The following is an 18,964-nucleotide window of genomic DNA, read 5'->3' on the forward strand; positions in this document are numbered from 1 at the left end:
GGTTGTATTGTACTGTAGGATTTGATTTGTATGTCACTAAATGTTTCTTAATTGTTGAGCCACAGAACTGGTTATCTAGTGAAATGTGGAGGACAGGCTAACTGCTGTTTCATGAAATGTCTGTATTGCTCTGCATCTTTACAGCTGATGAAATATCAGTGGATTTGCAGAGCTGATACAATTTAAGCAGAAGCGTCAATTTGCATACAAATTTCCTTTTAGCATAGTGGGATGACGTACAGAGCTGGATCATCTTAGCCAGCTTCTACATTCTACAGTTCCATGATGAATGACTGTCAGCAACTCTTGCCTTGAGTCTTCTTAGAGAGTGCTTGGACAATTGTTTAAATAAAAAAAATCCAGTTAATGCCAGAAGTTAGCGCTTTGGATTTTTAAAAATAGCTTGTTTAATAGGCTAACTTTCAGAAGAAACTTGAGAATTATGTATAGTAGAAGTTGCACTTTATTGACTAGTTGATGATTTTGTAGGGCTGACATTGGATATTATAAACTGAATAATCAACAGACTTATTGTTAATTGAGGCACTGTTATTTAGGCTATGTGATCCTCTCTATCCCCTCTCCCCTCTTTCATCCCCTTGTCTTACTTTACACTTTTCTCAAGCATGAAAAAAGCACAAATGACAAATTAATCTAAATTGATATAAAAAAAAGAAAGTTATGCACTGACTAGTGTGTCAAAATCCACCTGCTTATCGCTAGTGTCTAGATTCAACACAACACATAAATATGTTGTTGTTTTTTTCACCCTTGCATTGTGTGTTTTTTCTCCCAAGAAACCCCATTTTCTCTCAGTCCCCAATGCGCTTGGGCCATTATTACATTGCTATGTGGTAAATGGTTTTAAGTGCTCTTTCCAGGCAGTGTGGTCCTTGCTGAATGCTGTAGCTGGAAGTGCTGCCCTTGGCAGGGGGGGGGGGACAGGATCAGAGGAGTCATACAGTAGATGAGAGGAGATGTCTCCTCCCCAATTGGTGTGAGCTGAAAATGAATGACCTCTATCCCCAAATAGATGACATCACCCTCTGCCATTGCAATGCCAAAAATGCAATGCAAAAAACTTCACATGATGCAAAAGGCTCAATCAATAATAATATTGCTGTGGGCCGCTTGGTATGGGTTGGAACTTGGAAGTGGTCATCAATTATTACTTTCTGAGTAGAATTTTATTGTGATTCTAAGCAGGGGCCAAAGCTATGACATACTACAGATAGGTTCAATCTTTATCTCAATTATGTCTTGAGTTATCACCCCACCTCAATGTTTCAGACAATCAAGAACGAGCACACCATTCAAAGTAATAGGGCGACAGAAAAGAACATGGCGTCCGCGTCCATTGAAGTTCAATGGAGAAGTGGCGCCCTGTTATTATTCGGTTCCTCAAGAAGATTGAGGATTGTGCCATGTGTCTTTAAAATTAGGCCTAGTGCTTACTGTATGTGTAGTCTATTCTTGTCTTTTTTCTCTTTTTTCTCATAAATCATATAAATAATATGAAACAAAATAAATGCATTTAAAAAAGATATATATCATGATATTGCCTAGGGCTGCCCTAGTGCAGCGGTTAGAGCATATGCCGTTGATGCATGTTTGAACCCTACTCGGGGTCGACGTCAGCAAGGGCATGCAGTCGCAATGGGTCCCTAACGCCAAATCAAATGGGTTCAGATCTGAACCAAGTCTTCTGCAGGAGGCGCGTCCGAAGCCTGTCCTGGACGGGAGTCTCCAGACATAAAAACACATAGGATATATCATGATATTGTCTATCATCACGTACACATCTTGCCATAGTTACTGTACCTCTTTAGAAAGAAAAGTATTGATGGATATACCACTGGTTAGTTTGATGTGTAGCACAATGTCGCTGACCACCTGCCTCTGTTCTCTGACACACCCCCTGACCCCATCCCCACCCTTCCTACCACAGACAGAGACTCTGGATGGAGCGTTTTGCGTGCCGGACATCAAGCTGCACAGCAACCCTTCGGCGTTCAACGTCTACTGCAATGTGCGGCACTGCGTGCTGGACTGGCAGCAACGTGAGGCCTCCCTGGCGCTGGCCTCCAGGAGCTCGGTACAGAGCGGCGACTCGGACAGCGAGGAAGAAGAGGAGTACAGAGAGCCCGTCGTCAAGCTTCCCAAGGTACAAAATGGTCAGAGTATCGTGGCAGAATGAGACGATTCCGAGCTGTTACCACCGCTGCATGATGGTGGTAATAATAATATACCACCAACTGTATACCGAGATACTAGGCTTCACCTGGTGGTGCTAGACCATTGTAGCTGTCCGTAGCTGTCTTTTCAGAGTGCGTGCATTTATGTCTGACAATCAGTATTTAAAGCACCATTAATTTACCCTTAGTAAAGAAGACAGACTTTGGGTTTTGGCTTGGTGGAGCTCTTTTCCTTTTGTGTGACATACTCTGTAATATGATAAAAGACAGGTGTTCATTAATACACACTGGGAAAGGAATGGAGCTGCTTTTTATTGGCTATATCAATATGTGATATTTATTGAGACCATTATTATTAACCCATGTGATAACTTGTGTGCCCCTTTATCCTTTATTATGTTGTAACGATTAAGATGGCGTCCCCTATTAAGCGAGCCTGATGAAATTCGTATCCTGTATATTTTACAGCACTGCGTTCTGTCTATGCCTGCTCTGTCGCACCAGATCTGCGAGTGGCAATGTGATGCGTTGTTAGCTTGTAGATGTGTTCTTTTTTTGGCAAGGAACAACACTGGAGTCCATTTGAGACTTTACCAGGGAGGTATAAAGGGCTTTACCATCGTCATATATCTGCATGCTCCAGTCCAACTTTGACGATAATTTTCCCACATTTTCAAATCGAACGAACGTCTCTACCCTAAATAACCAGATTGTTCATTTTACAGTGCTGACAATCTTAACATTGCGTTCAACTCAACCAAACTGCGTTGGGTGCCTGGTATGCGAAATAACAAGACACAATGTCTTGACGTACGGTATACATGTAGACTTTTTTGCAGAACAAGCATGACAAACTCTATTCTTAGTCGACCGGAGTCCCCCAGCGCTCTATACTTGATCCTACAATTCTTTCCCTCTACATCAAATCCCTTTGCCAAATGTAGCCGCTGCTATTTTCGGCGAATGTTCGCCCCCAGAACAGGAATGTTAGGTTTCATTTCAGGTTAAAACAACATGGTTTTGGTCATTTAGAAATCGAAAGTGAAAGCAGTCTGACAGCAACATATAATATCTGCAATGTGAGTGTCTCTAGGGGCGTCAAGCTTACCCACATTGGTTGATAATGAATTGGTTAATACCATGCAGCTGTAATGAAATATTGAAACGGTAGGCAAATTAGCAGAAAGAAATCTTGACCAGGACATTATTATTACTAATATTGGTCAGACACACAGACCATTTACAATTTTAACACATTAAATCCGTGAACGCATCTACAAATGTCTTCTACATCCTAACAGTTTTCTTAAACACGTACTGTATGTTGCTATAATATCAGTGGTTCTCAAACTTTTTCATGTCAAGGACCCCCAACATTATATGTATTTGGCCGTGGACCCCCATCTCAAAATATTTAGTTCCAGGGACCCCCAGAAGCAAAGATTTGAGTTGCAAATGTTCGCTTTGAAAAATAAATATTAAAAGATTTGCACACATTTTCATAATTTTTCAAAAAATAGCAGATCAACAAGTATCTTGTATATCTGCTATTTTTTGAATAGTCAAAGTATAAAATAATGGTTAAAGTGGTTCAAATCTAAAATGACAGATACTTTCCCGGTCTTAACTCTTTCATTGCCACACTTATTTCAGACTGTCGTCCCAGTGCCAGGAAAAAGGTGCATTTTTCCTCCCTTTGTTTTTTAACATTGAAGTGAATGGAGCAGCAATTTTTTGGATAGCGTTATCTCCTAGTTCCTTTGAGATAAACAAAAAAAAACAAGACCACAAATTTAAAATTTCTTTTTTTTAATTAAAAAAATATATTAATTTCGTCATTTCCGTCCGTGGCCATGAGAGCCATAGAGCCATCGGACGGGAATTCCCGTTTTTGGCAATAAAAGAGTTAATGGGTTAAACCGTGTAAAGAAGAATCCTAGTTGTGCTTTTGTTGTAATGCTACAAAACAAACTCTTTACTAACAAGCTATCGGAGGCAGACTTTTCCAGGCCAAACTCTAATGGCGTCCCCTCGCCAAGTTGGGATTGGTCATTATACAGTTTGAGGGTTGTAAGTGGATGTTAAACTCGGTAACGATGACATATACGTAGACTACTGAGGACACTTAAGTTAACAGACAAGCATATTGTCACTCTCTTGTTGTATGGCGATGAGGGTGTGGAAAACATTCTCTCCAATACGTCCTGCTGTTGGCAAATCTCTTCCCTGGTCATGGGAGGAAGAAGAAGCCTCAAATGTCTTTTTGAAGGCAGAGATGATGACTTGAAACCAACCTCCCAAATCTGTGCATTATTAGAGTTGCGTATGGGTTTCTGTTGATGATGTGGTCCTTTTTTATCTTGTGTCAGTGGCACCAAAACCACCAAAGCACAATGTCAACAAAAGATAAATTTCTGTACTGTATTTTGGCAGTTAAAGTGATTGTGACTCTGTAATGCCGGTAAGATGTAGTTTCCATTAGCGTCTTATTCTCTGGCTGGGTGACAGTGCTGCGCTGATAGTGCCCTAACTGTGGTGTGTGTGTGCTCCTCCCCATGTGTGTCCATAGATCATTGGTATCGGACTGTGTGGGGTGTTTGAGCTGATAAAGGAGACACGGTTCTCTCACCCCTCGCTGTGCCTGCGCAGCCTGCAGGCCCTGCTGGACATGTTGCAGGGACAACAGCCTGAAGGCTTCCAGACCGAGCCACCCGATGTGCTAGGTAAACCAGTAATATACTGTACATAAATGCAAGGCGAATCGTACACACAACAAGCTCACACTGAACACACGTGCAGAAACACACAAAACACACACACACAGTCTCATCACCGGCTTGCATGAACCGCTCTGACCTCCCCCTCTACCCTCGTGTTTTCTCAGAGTCTTTGTTCCAGCTGCTCCTGGAGACCACGGTGCGGAGCACGGGGCCCAACGACCCCACAGGTCAGGCCCTCACTGCCCTGTCTTGTGCCTGTCTCTTCAGCCTAGTGGTGTCCTGGGGGGACACTGGCAAGACCCTCCAGGCTGTCTCTGCTATTCTCACCAACAACGGCAGCCATGCATGCCAGACCATACAGGTGAGACCCAATCACCCCCCCCCCCCCTGTACTGTTCAAAAGCTTGACTGTAGGGGAGGGGGAGTTTTAATTTGATGTCTTTGCATAGGACTTTTTAACACACACACACACACACACACACACACATTTGAAATATTTATTTATGTCCACATAAACAGATTCTGTCATGCCTACTTATGTAGAGTCCCCTGTATACATGGCACCCATTTAAGATGTGGGACATGGTTTCAGCTATTTGTTCATGACCATGATGTATACAGTGAGGAGCATGGTTGCCTGGAAACCAGATGGAGAGGTTAAGTTTAGATGGTAAAACCTGCAACCTCGCTTTCAGAGTAAAGACACACACACACACACACAGACAGACAGACAGACAGACAGACAGACAGACAGACAGACAGAATACTGTGCTTTCTTTTGTGGAGGATGTTCTTCTGGATTAACATGAAAACTTCAGTTGGCGGCAGAGTTAGATGAGGCTCCAGTAACCTCTGGCTCCTCCGTGCATCAGAGCAGCGGCTGAAGCACCCAAATTGAATTGGGGAAATGTCAAGCCTCTTTGAGTCTCCTGTCTTATTATGTTACCCTGCCTGCATTCTTCCGCCAATTACTGTAGCCAGCCCTCCTCTCCTATTTGCCTTTGATCTCCGTCTCTCTCTCTTTATCTCTCTCTTTCTCTCACGTGTCTCCTTTTTTTCCTCTCTCTTCCACGTTCTTCCTCTCAATTTGCATTAGCTGTTTGGCAGTGTTCTTCGTATGAATATCTTGTGTAGGTTTTATGGAATAACTTGTTTTTGGCTTCATACGAACTTCTCTGCAAATTTTTTGGCATCGCCTGGTCAGTCAGCACTTTCAGCACTTTCATTTAGTGGGCTACCATTGTCCACTTGACCGCACCCACATGCAGAATTAATGCTTCTACTTTTATGTAATTGTGCTGAGGTGACTTGTAATACCCACACACACACCATTATCACTGTGTGAGTCTAGCAGCCGATTTACCCCGGGATATTAACATGGGAGATATTTGAATTGATGAAGTAGGGGGGTCTCCCCTGCTGTCTTATGTTAATATCCTGCAGTGCTGCTAGGGTGGCCGTAGCTGAGTGGGTAGAGAGAGGCTGACTGGGAAACAGAAAGTCCCTGGTTAGCATCCTGGTCTATGTGTTGGATGTGTCTCTGAGCAAGACACTTAACCACTAACTGCTCCCTGTGCACTGTACTAATAACACTCACTGCTCCTAATATTGTTATAGGATGGGTAAATGCAGAGGGCAAATTTCACGTATGTGCAAATATACAGTGACAAAAAATACCCCAAAGGAGTAGGGTAGTAGGAGTAAAATTATAATATTATAATTTCTTTTTTTTGTTCAGTGCCATGTTCTTTGGCTCTGTGCAGCAGGAAACTGCTGAGCGTTCTTATAACATGGGAAGCAAGTTGATTGTCCAGGCCACAGAGGCTGGACCATAATTCTCCTCTGGATCTTCAGCCACCAGGCACTGACTGTAGTATGAGTCATCACAATGGCAGGCAGGCAGTCGGGAAGTGTGTGCTTTAGTGTTGTACTTACATGTGTGCATTTTTGGGTGCGCAAACAAGCATGTGTGAATGCTGAGCTCAACAGAGTGTGTAATCGCTGCCAGCAAGTGATGGAGTGTGTGTAAAACTAGTCAGGCGGAGAAAGAAAAATAGCTGGCTAGCTTTCCAGTGATACTAGAATTGTATTGTGTTAACCCATTTAGACCTGAGGCCGATTCTAAAAACGTCAAATGAGAATGTAAAATAAATCATAAAATAGCCTCTATGATTTCACAGGCCAAATCCCAGTCTAATATTGGAGGTGTTTATAGTCAAAGTGACCCCAGAACTAGTGACATAGTGAACAGAATCACATTTATTAAGAGTTATAAAAATAAATAACCGCAAATAACCACCAAAAACTCTGAAATATCCGCCCAAAACCGCGACTTCGCACAGGGCCCCGCATTTCTCCCAGACGGCTCTGCATCAGAGAGAACCTCCCTCCTCCACTCACTGCCTCTTGAACTCTCCTCCCCTAGGTACCCACCATCCTGAACGCACTGCAGAGGAGCGTCCAGGCCGTGCTGGTGGGCAAGATCCAGATCCAGGATTGGTTCGGGAACGGCATCAAGCGGGCAGCGCTGATGAACAAGTGGGTCCTCAAGGAGGTGTCCATCGACGAGGATGAGCGCTGCCTGCTACAGACCGACGGCTCCTTCCTCTACCTGCTGTGCAAGGACGGACTCTACAAAGTGGGCTCTGGATACAGCGGAACCGTCAGGGTACACCTCATAGCCCTTATGTTTGTGTGTGTGTGTATGTCTTTCTGTAGCGCAGTGGTTCTCAACCTGTGGGTCGGGATCCCCAGGGGGGTCCCCACATAATTTTGGGGGGTCCCCAGATGACAGTGAAGTGACAATTTAAGGACCTTTAAGTTACTGCATCAAAAGTAATCAACAAATTATACTATAAAAACTGGTCAAACATTGGCCAAATTGTCAAATAATATTAGAAAGAGGGAAACATTTTGAAAATGGCAATCTACAAGCTCACAACGCCTCGCAAGTGAGCTTGTAGACGTGCTATTTTCACAATGTTGTTTTAATCCTACCTGCAAGAGAATTGTTCCCGAAGTACCTCTATAAGTTCTGCCATTCCTTTTGATGTTTTTGCCAACACTCATTTGAGGTTTGTGTTTGCGTTTGTGTGCTGACATAAGATCCATGTTCTATAGGGTCACGTGTACAACTCCACGTCTCGCATCAGGAATCGGAAGGAGAAGAGATCATGGTTGGGCTTTGCTCAGGTGCAGTCTTAATCCTTTGCTTTTAGATTTTTTTTCATTTTCTTTAATTACAACACCTGTATTTTAAATTGTAATTGAATCTCAATTGTAATTTACATTTTAAATGTTGTTCAACCACGATGATGTGGTATTTGCTCGCTTCATTGATCTAATTTGAACCAGTTTGACACTAAAAACAAGGCCGGTAATTTGGGGGCCTTGGGTCAATAGTTCTTGGGATGTACTGTAGCTATGCCCTCTGGGAGAATAGGACGTATGCTTAATCATCACACCGTATCTCTTTAAAAATGGTGTGTTATTTTCAAAGGAGCTAAAAGTCTCGTGGTCAAGAACTCACTGACTAAATTGACCAATGAAATATATGCTGAGGATGAGAAATGTTTATCAAGCTACTGTCACTCCCAGTTAAAAAAAAATACATTTCATGTATCCCTTTGGGGGATTTTAATGGCATCTTTTTTCACGTCCTCAGGGCTTCCTGTTGTATCGGGACGCAAGTAATCATAGTATGTCAGCCGTCAAGATCAACCCGGAGACCCTGGAGCATGAGGGGACCGTCACCATGCCAGGTACAGGGAAAACGCCATCTAGATACCCGTGGTTTGACAAGCCCTGCAGAGGCGGAGCCCCTTAACTTACATAAATGCAAGCGCACCTTGAATATTAGATGCAATTTAAGCCAACTGTGTTCCTGTTCTCCTTGCCAGGTCAACACGCGGACGGACAGAACATTGTCTTCACCGACGGAGAGTACATCAACCAGATCGCGGCATGCAAAGACGTACGTTAACGTGCTCTCACAATTCACCATTGTCACCGTAATTGCTGTCATTGCCTTCAGCCCTGCTCCTTAAATAAGAAGAGAGGCTTAGGCAGGACATCTTAATTTGAATGAATACGTCCCCAGAGCTCCGACGACCCCCTCCCCCGCCCGTCATCCTGTATTATTGAATCTAATAAGAATCCTAGCATTGTCACGCTAGCCCCCGTCTGCCGCAGACATCATGGGAGGAGGACTGATTTTATTATTATGCCTGGTGCTCGAATGGCTCCACAATCTCTGCAGATGGAAACGCTGTTCACTTGCCTGCATCTTGAGAGCGTGCTTGCTACACACACACACACACATGCACCCTTATTGACACGCGGCACGTATCTCTGTGTGTGCCGATGCAGTGAGGTCTTTGACAGCTTTGTGATGGTGCTTTGTTTTACTGAGAACGGAGGACAGATGAGGTGTATGTTTGTTGGGGTTTCATGATCTTGCTCCTGTAAAAGTTGTTTATGCTTACTAGCAGACCTTAAACGTGTCCCACTTCACGTTTAGTAGCCTGTCACTGCTATTCTGCCCATAACGGCTGAGCCTGACTCTATAGAGGAAGGACCCTCTGAGCGAGCGCCAGCTGTGCCACAGAAGGGTAGTGGAGTGTGTCTGAGCCTGTGTGTGGGAGTGGCGATGTAAGGGTGTGAGTGTAGGGGGGTGGAACTGCATGTGGCCGTTCTCCAGAGGCTTAATCTTGCATGCAAGATATCTGCATAAGTACTAGTGGGGGGGAGGGGAGGATGTGAAATTCATACATCTACCGCCACAGCCACAGTCTTCCTCCCGGGTAGCAGCCCCTGGGCTAAATGAGGGAGCTGGATGCAGAGAGAGAGAAAGTGGGCTAAACTCCTCAGCAACCCAGCAGCATTACGTATTGGTTTGTGCAGTCAGCCAGTGCACCCGCCACACAGACCTCCTGCAGAGGTGAAAGAGGGAGAAAGAGAGAGGATGATGTGAGTGGATAAAAAGACGAGGGGACGGCAACTGCTGGGAAGAAAGGATGATGTGGATAAACAATATGAGGCGAAGGGAAAGAGAGGAGAGGAAAGGGAATGGAATAGATCCAAGGCAGCCGAGCTGATAAGAAAGAGAAGAACACGTTCTGTGCTACAGTAGTCAAAGTGCAACAGACGAAATCTGTTATCATGACCCCATGAGAGTGGCCGAGCCCTCAACGCTACCTCTCTACTATTCCCCTTCTGCCTCTTCTTTTCCCTCGTTATTCTGCTCGCAGAACCCGAACTCTCCCCTATAAATCTTCCTTCTCAGCCACGCCTCCTCCTCCAGCAGTCTGCCAAAAGCACATCCCTGCTTGGCTGTCATGGGCTGTGCTGCGTCAGTTCATGTCCAGTCAATATACTGAGCTACTACAGTTTGAGGGATATGGCTACAGTTCCCATATGCACTCTAATATATTCACTAATTGTGCTGTAGTGCACTTACTAAAAAAGAAGAATGGTTGCGGTACCAAAAGGAACATTGATAGACCTTCACCAAAATTAGAACCCGACCGATATATCTGTTTGGCTGATGTATCAACTATTATTTGACTGGTTTGATGTCCAAGGTACAGGCAAGAGTTGTGAGCTCATAGATCTGCCATTTTTGAAATTCTTTAATTGGGCTTAAGTGGTTAAAGCTCCACTAAGTAACTTTCCTGTTCTACCTCGTATTTGAACCCGGGTCTCCTGCACAAGTGCTGACATTTTTACCACTGAGCTAATGGAGCATGCCTGCTTGCTATGGGGAGAATTTGAATTGTGTCAAACCAGAAACAGGATAGTGTCAAATGTCGTGTCCAACCTAGACACAGGATCTAAATGTCTCAATAGAAGAGCAGGGAGACGAAATACAACCAACCCCAAATGTATTATATTGTATACTCTAACATACAGATTTAACAAAATAACAATGTATTCACTAAGAAAATTACATAATGGAGCTTTAAATAAAATATTATTTTTGTGTGTGTATTTAACACTTGCTTGCCTGTTCATTATATAATTATTAAAGTAAAATGTTTTATTTATTAACGTTCTTTAATTAAATCAGAGATGTTCACATTGATTACAATATTCTCCAAAATTGCGATCAGCATTGGACCCAAAGATCTGGCGTTGGTTGGGCTCTAGTAATTAGTGTAGACCCAGCCCATCTGTCTGTACATAGTCCCAGCCACGTCACCAGTGAATAGACCCTACCACCATAACCCCATCCAATTCCATGGTATAATAATTTTTTTCAGAGCCTCTCGCTACTGAAAACCACATCTCTAATCCTCACCACAGGCTGGGTCTAGCACATTAGATGTGTGCGTGTGGCATTGTAGTCCATAGGGAGAATGTGGGGTGTGTGGTATGTGCTGGCCCTGTGCTATAACTTTGGGCGTGCCCCCATGTACTGATCTCACTCGCATGCACGCACGCACGCACGCACGCACCCCACGCACACACAAAGTTCATCTGTGTTCTATAGTCTAGCAGCTAGCCAGTGCTGAGGGTTTACAGTCTGATGTCATTTTCGATGTAAGAGACCTAACATCAAAAGTCCAAACTGTCTCCCTGAGGCAAATCTAACGAGCTCTAACGCAATTTAAGCCACCACGTTCAGGCAGGTGAGCTAGAGGTTAGGTTTTGTATTCAATTCCATATCAAAGTAACTCTTTGACTTTAAAAGTGGGAAGATGTCAATGTTTCAAGATTCAATATTTCATTTGTTATATCCCTTTGTTTTGGTGAATTAATGTGTCGCACAAAAGTAGTGAAAATAGCCGATCTACAAGCTCGCACATCGCCACGTTGTGAGCTTGTAGATCGTCTATTTTCACTATTTTAATGTTTTTAAAATAAGAATAAAAAAGAGCGGTTTGGGACATGCAAGGATTCCACCCGACAACAACGATATACTGTACAGGTACACAAGTACGATTTGGCTCTTCGACATTGTAGCAACAATATAATTGTTGTGGAACTAAACAAGCCCTGTTGTCCTCGTGCCCTCAGGACGGATTTGTGGTGCGGATCTACGCTACAAGCTCGGACCCGGCCCTGCAGCAGGAACTGCAGCTGAAGCTGGCAAGGAAATGTCTGCACGCTTGTGGCATCTCTCTGTTCGACCTGGAGAAGGATTTGCACATTATTAGTATGTCACGCATTGCTTTGTTTTTGGCTGTCATTCTGAGGTCATGGGACTCGATTTGCTATTGGATTGTGCATGTGTGTGAGCTGATGTTCATACCCATGGCTGCATAACCGTTTGCTTCAAATAGTTGTAAACCGTCAATAACGATTTAAATTTGTGTTACGTAGCATATGGTTTATTAATCATGTCATCATCAATTATGTCATGTCTGTATGTTTTGTGTGTATGCTAGTGGTTCTAAACTGTGTCACTCTCTTAGGCACAGGGTTTGACGAAGAGGCAGCGCTGCTTGGAGCCGGGAGGGAGTTTGCTTTGATGAAAACTGCTTCTGGAAAGGTGAGTCAAAGCCTCTACTGTTGTGGAGTGTACATTTTCAGACAGAAAGATATGACAATGGGGCTGTGTGTGTCGTTGCAAACATTTGCTATTCCACGCATCTGCTTTTGATTTCTTCAATCTGCATTTCCTTCATCTTCCGTGGCTCTAAGCAGCTGTGCTTTCAGTGCTTTGGTCTCACTAATGACAGGGCTATGGCTTTAGAGGGTGCACCTGTGAAAAAAAAGTCTTTCACTTGATAGTTTTTCTACTCCCCTGCTGCCTTGTACCGCTAAACTAAAGTCTATCTGTCATAATTACCATTCTCCGATTTCACAACACCTGCTTACAGTTAACAGCACTGACTTACTTATTTTCTGTCCCAGGAGAAAGATATACAAAAGAAATACCCAGCAAAGGATTAAAAACTCCTTGTTTTAGTCAACCCTCTTACAGGCTAAATTGTCTTTAAATTACATCATTAACTTAATGTGTATTCATGTGATTTGTGTGTTGACAACACTTAAGTGAGCAGGCTTCATTGCGTGTGTTTATTAATACAGGACTGAGATAACTGTCTGCGTCCGTCGGTCCGTCCGTCCGTTGTGTCCCTCCCGATATCAGCCCTGCATTTATCTCTGGCATGTTTTGGGCACGTTGACCTGATCTTATATTAACATTCCTCTGGTCATTTATCAAGTTGTTGTTGTCCAACATTAAAGTATAAAAGAAATCTGTCATATATAATTTCATCGATATTGTATACGTGTATACTTAATTAATATTAATTTAGTTTGATTTGATAAACCTGAGAATACCCGTCCCTGTGCAAAAGATAAGTACTTGTGGAGTGTTGGTCAGACTATCCATTGGATTTGGGCTATCTTATGTGACACATGCACCGCTAACTCTGAATCCTGCCCTCACTTGTGATTGCAATTGTGGAGCGTTGGCACTGTGCTCTAGCTCCACAATGGGCTGCTCCCCCTCTGGCCAGGGGCTGTGAGCGTGCACTGAGCTCATGAAGGGACTTCTTTGCTTAAATAAGTGGAAGGGATTAGATTATTCCATCCATTTGAGCTAAGCAGCAGCTATGCCTATACAACATTGCTCAATACATATAAGACAAACCAGTAGCTGTCATCGTGAAAACACTGGCACTCAACATCAACTGGTACTTGGCTGGGAGGGAGGGGGTTGAACAGGATATATGGCAGAGGCGGGCCATCAGCGGGGGCTGGGGGTGCGGCTGTCCTCCGGCCTGGGACTCCAGTGGCTTGGCCCTCACATCACACAGACCTTTATTTTCTTAGGACTTGAGCGCACTTTACGGGCCCCGCCTCTTGGCATGTTGAACTGCATGCAGCAGGCCCATTTAAAGCATTATCATCATACCCTCAACTACTTTCATTTATTGTAAGCCTATGCAACATATCGTCGATTCCCCTTCAAATAGTGGAGTAGGCGTAGTAGCCTACTCACTGAACTAATGGGTCGCCATGCCAATTTTTCCTCAGCATTCTACCATTCTAATATATTGATAATTTAGCTGTTGCTTATTAGTTTTAAGTGGGTTCCAAAATGTCATGGTCGCTGTCCGTGGTGCTGAACTCAAATGCTTGTAAGCCCAGTAGTTGCGGCCATGTTTGTTGTAAAGCGATATAATTTATAATAACATTTAATTTAACTTCAAGCTTTAATTTATTATGTTGCCTTGCACCATAATGAAACGTTATTGTTCTTTTTCTGACTGGCTTGTCCACCGCGACAGGGCTGTGTATAATAGTTTGGAGGTGGGGGGGGGGCAGTCGGGGGGGGTCCCAATCATGCGCCCTGCCGACTGGGCCGCCTTTGAGTTGTTCCGTCACTCTCAACTAGGGCTTTCGTGAAGACGTTGCTGTAGGAATTTGTGCATATGGGTGTTATGGGAGGGGAATTATGTAATGTGTGTGTTTGTGTACATAAGGCTAGGGCATGGGGTTTCCTGTGTACACTACTCAACTATGTGTTGCACTGTGGGTTCTTTGTAATATGCCAAATCAGTCTGTGCACAGGGAGTTTGAAGAAATGTATTGCTTTGTTGAAAAAAAAAAATTGGCATACATTATGCATTAGCACGAAAGGCATGCTAGCTATGTAGGTGGTTAGGGTGTGAGTTGGGGTGTGCTGTTTGTGTTTGTCTGTTTGCTGATGATGTGGTGCTGGTAAGTGGGTGTGGTGCCCCTGTGCATCCTTAGCAGATATGTGTGCTGAGGCCTAATCTCACAGCAGGCCTTATCGGTAGATTACCCTCGCCAGACTGGCCCGACAAGTAAAAATAGGAGTAGCTGACCTGTGACTCGGCACAAAGTTCACTCTTTAGTCACCTGGACTAGAGACCTCGGCTCAGCAAGTCAGCCGTATCAAACCATGCCTGGGAGTGTGATGGCTAATGACAGAAGTCAAAGGCCTGCGATTCACTCTACTGTTTTATAGTCTCTAATCCTCTGCCATCACCATTACACCGTGTCATCAGGGATTATGTAATTTTGTGCGACAGAATGGTAGACTGTTCAGAGCAGCAATACCGCCAGCATCAGCCCTATAAAATGCATCATCACTGAGTGCCCCTGCGCTATTTCAATGAATGATTCTAATGACACACAGTGCGTTTGTGCGCTGACGGCAGTATATTGTTGCGATAATAATGATTGTGCCGTCGCACTTGTTCTCCTTCTCAGTGGTCCCTTGACTACAGAGGCTCTGCAGTTCTGAATTAGGCCCTGTAGCTGCAGGTTGTTAGATGCATCATTTTATTGCGAGCTGTCAGGCAGGGAGAGCTAGTGTCGACTGTTTACCCTCTCTTTACACTTTGTATTTTTGCCTATTTGTCACTCGGGGCTAATAAAGTGTAGCAAGTGTTGTGCGCGAGCTTATACCTCCAGTTATCAATAACAGCCACAGTAAGGGAAGGTATTGCGTAAGCCTCTCTGTGGTTTTCACTAACACCCACCCCCTGGCTTTCTTTCCATGTTTTTCTGTTCTCCTCTCCCAGATATACTACACTGGGAAGTACCAGAGCCTGGGCATAAAGCAGGGTGGCCCGTCGGCGGGTAAATGGGTAGAGCTGCCCGTCACCAAGTCCCCCAAGATCATCCAGTTCTCTGTGGGCCACGACGGTTCCCACGCCCTACTGGTGGCCGAAGACGGCAGCGTGTTCTTCACAGGTTCCGCCAGCAAGGGAGAGGATGGAGAATCCAGTAAGACATCAGCCGAACACAAAATATAGTATTGAGGCATATAGTTGATATTTATTCTCAATGGGAAGAGTTGGGGAATTTGATTCAACAACAAGCCAGCATGTCTTTCGGATTTCATAGCGATAAAGTTAATAATAATAATAATTTAGAGCTATTTGATCCCGCAGGGGAAATTCAGTTTGTAGCTTCAACCATCTGATCGCTGCCCAAGTGGTAAGACTTGAGCACGGGGAGGGGGGGGGGGGGGGGGGCGCAGTTAGGGGTAGCACTAGCGACACCTACAGGTTGGCCGGGGCGCTTGTTCAGCAGGAACTGGGAGGGATCGCATGTTCCTCTGTATGCGTTGCGCCCTCCTGGTGAAACTCCACAGTGTTAGCTGAAAATAAGTGGCTGGCGAATCTATGTGTGTCAGAGGAAATGTGGTTGTCTTGATCCTCCCCAAGACCAAACAGTACGTGTTGGCAATGATAGGGACTAATTTTCTAAACTAATGAATTGGGGAGATGTAAATGTAAAAGAGAAAAACCAACAATCAAAGACAAAAAAAAAGTGAAATCAGGGCCCATGCCGTAATAATTGTAATCTATTAATAAGTAATTCTTCTTCTTCTTTCAGCCAAGAGCCGCCGACAGCCAAAGCCCTACAAGCCTAAGAAGATGATCAAGCTGGAAACCAAAACCGCTGTGTACACAGCTTGCAACAATGGTAGCAGCAGTATTGTCACCAAGGACGGAGAGCTCTACATGTTTGGCAAAGATGCCATCTACAGCGACAGCACCTGTGAGTAGACTGGACCAGGGCCTAATTCAAATGCCCACTTCAAATATTTCTCCTCCCTTCCGCCTGTCTTCTGTTCTTTTTTTTATATAAATGTGTATATAAAATACATAGTGTGTGTGTGTGTATGTATGTATGTATGTATGTATATCTGTGTATATATATATATACTGTATGTATATATATCAAATTAATTAAATTGAATATTTCTGGCAAGCGTGATGGAGTAGATAAGTGATGCTTTATGAAACTACAATCTTGGGATCCACACAGGAACAGCACAGTGCATCTGTGTTAAAGTGTTTGAAAGAAGTGCTGCGCTACACAGGTGTATTAATCAGCTGGGTAGTGCATACGTGAACACGCACGTGACATTATCACATTATGGCCGATTAATTTAAGGTGTACAGTAGCTGGAAAAAGAGGATCTTGGCGGCCACGTTGACCGGCCAGGAAAATGGCTAGCGTAAACCGTGTGTGTGTGTGTGTGTGTGTGTGTGTGTGTGTATATATATATACATTTATATATGTATAATATATATATGTGTTACAGTATGATTGGAAAACCAGTCAGATTGAAAAAGGAGTGCTCGTTTTCTTTTAATTCACCCCCTGTCCCGTCAGCTTAGTGGTTTAGCTTGTGCCCCCCCCTGGCCTTCATTCCACATGATTATAAAGTTTAACGTTTTAATATAATTAATGTTTTTCCCCACACATGAATTAATTAATCACATAGCTGCTAATTTTGTTTGTTGTTGTCAGCTGTGAGCAGAGCACTCGGTTTGTACCGCGGGGACATCAAAGCCTCCCGCTTGCTCCGCCTCGCACCGAAAAACGAGTGCACCCTTTTCAATCTGACTGAGATCAATTGTTGTAATACTCTATATACAGTGTAATGCATACAGTATATGTGTTGTATATATTGAGGAAACATTTCTAATCTTTTAATATATTTTACATTTTTGTACATACATTTATGTGACATTAATTTATGATGATGGCAATTAAACTGCAACCTGCCTTCTCCCCTCTACAGGCCAGGTGACAGACCTGAAAGGTAACTTCGTATCTCAGGTGGCCATGGGGAAGGCTCACACCTGTGTCCTGACTAAGGGCGGGGAGGTGTGGACGTTTGGGGTCAACAACAAGGGACAGTGTGGCAGAGACACTGGATCCATGAGCCAGGCAGGGAAAGGTAAGATAATATCTAGTTTCTGTTTCTATCATCTCATACACACACACACACACACACACACACACACACACACACACACACACACACACACACACACACACACACACACACACACACACACACACACACACACACACACACCAAAGCATTGCATATTTAAGTAGCTTCTTATACTGTCGCAAGGAAACATCTGAAAGGTCGATGTTTAGGCAGTTAAAGCCTAAACGTAATTTCCAGTCCTGGATATCGGCTGGGTGCAGTCCTAACCGTTCCCTGTCTTCCTCATTGTGTTCTGTTCACATTCGCATCGCAGCATTTGGCGTGGAGAGCATGGCCACAGCCATGGATGAGGACCTGGAAGACGAGCTGGAGGAGAAGGAGGAGAAGAGCATGATGTGCCAGCCTGGAATGCACAAGTGGAAGCTGGACCAGTGCATGGTGTGCACCGTGTGCGGGGACTGCACCGGTTACGGGGCCAGCTGTGTCAGTAGTGGCCGACCAGACAGGGTGCCGGGAGGGTAAGTCGCACACAACTATTGTTTGCTATAATCTTGTCAGTTTTTGTGTATCCTATGTTGCACATCACTGGTATGGCTCTCTCATCCTCTACCAGTATCTGTGGCTGTGGGTCCGGGGAGTCGGGCTGCTCAGCGTGTGGCTGTTGCAAGGCCTGTGCAAGGGAGCTGGATGGCCAAGAGGCCAGACAGAGGGGCATCTTTGATGCTGTGAAAGAGATGATTCCATTGGACCTGCTGCTAGGTATTATCATGCTGTTCACTTCCTTGCAAGACCTTGTTTTCCCCAATGTTTTAGCTTGATATCTTGCCTCCATTACTTCTGGCATCTTCACTCTCTTGCATTGCTGCATTTTTGTTGTTGTCGCTGAAAACACTGGGCCAGATAAAGTATAACCCTAATTGTCTCCGCCAGGCGTTTTGCCGTCTATCCGTTTGTGAACGGCTAAGATCCGATCTATGTGAAACTGTGCACTCACACTCCCTGGATGCAAGAACAGAACCTCTTCCCCAATTTTTTCCGATTATTACCAGGCCTGTTATGTTACCAGGAGGCTGACTTTTACAAAACAAATATTTTGATATTACTCCGATTTTGTCCAAACATCATGCAAATCGGTACACAGTATCTCTATAGTCATGTGATCAAGAAGGATCTGTCCGATTTTTCGTATTCCATCCTGATTGGCTTCCAAAGTTAGCAGGAGTGTTCCGTTTTGAACAAAATGCCTCAAATCATGAACGCAGTGTGCGATTGCCTTGAAACTTTGCACGCACATTCCCACTAGGCCAAGGAAGAAATGTCACCCTACATTTTTCAATCCAGCCTCATGGTGGCGCTATAACAGGCCG

At 44.1% G+C, this 18,964-nt stretch overlaps 1 protein-coding gene across 24 annotated transcripts in view; it reads left to right on the forward strand.

Moving 5' to 3' along the window:
• mycbp2 (MYC binding protein 2) overlaps positions 1-18,964 on the forward strand; it is an 82,549-nt gene that overhangs the window by 10,528 nt on the left and 53,057 nt on the right. For all 24 annotated transcript variants that reach the window (XM_080413074.1, XM_080413087.1, XM_080413075.1 and 21 more), the window contains exons 3-16: positions 1,949-2,164; positions 4,765-4,918; positions 5,080-5,276; positions 7,341-7,583; positions 8,036-8,107; positions 8,580-8,676; positions 8,815-8,888; positions 11,933-12,071; positions 12,331-12,407; positions 15,421-15,625; positions 16,241-16,405; positions 17,439-17,597; positions 17,911-18,115; positions 18,211-18,356. In XM_080413074.1, coding sequence (XP_080269200.1) covers positions 1,949-2,164; positions 4,765-4,918; positions 5,080-5,276; positions 7,341-7,583; positions 8,036-8,107; positions 8,580-8,676; positions 8,815-8,888; positions 11,933-12,071; positions 12,331-12,407; positions 15,421-15,625; positions 16,241-16,405; positions 17,439-17,597; positions 17,911-18,115; positions 18,211-18,356 — 2,149 coding nt within the window. The remainder of the gene's footprint in view (positions 1-1,948; positions 2,165-4,764; positions 4,919-5,079; positions 5,277-7,340; positions 7,584-8,035; positions 8,108-8,579; positions 8,677-8,814; positions 8,889-11,932; positions 12,072-12,330; positions 12,408-15,420; positions 15,626-16,240; positions 16,406-17,438; positions 17,598-17,910; positions 18,116-18,210; positions 18,357-18,964) is intronic.

Source organism: Gymnoscopelus braueri (assembly GCF_963280865.1).
Source record: "Gymnoscopelus braueri genome assembly, chromosome: 18".
Classification (NCBI taxonomy): Eukaryota; Metazoa; Chordata; class Actinopteri; order Myctophiformes; family Myctophidae; genus Gymnoscopelus; species Gymnoscopelus braueri.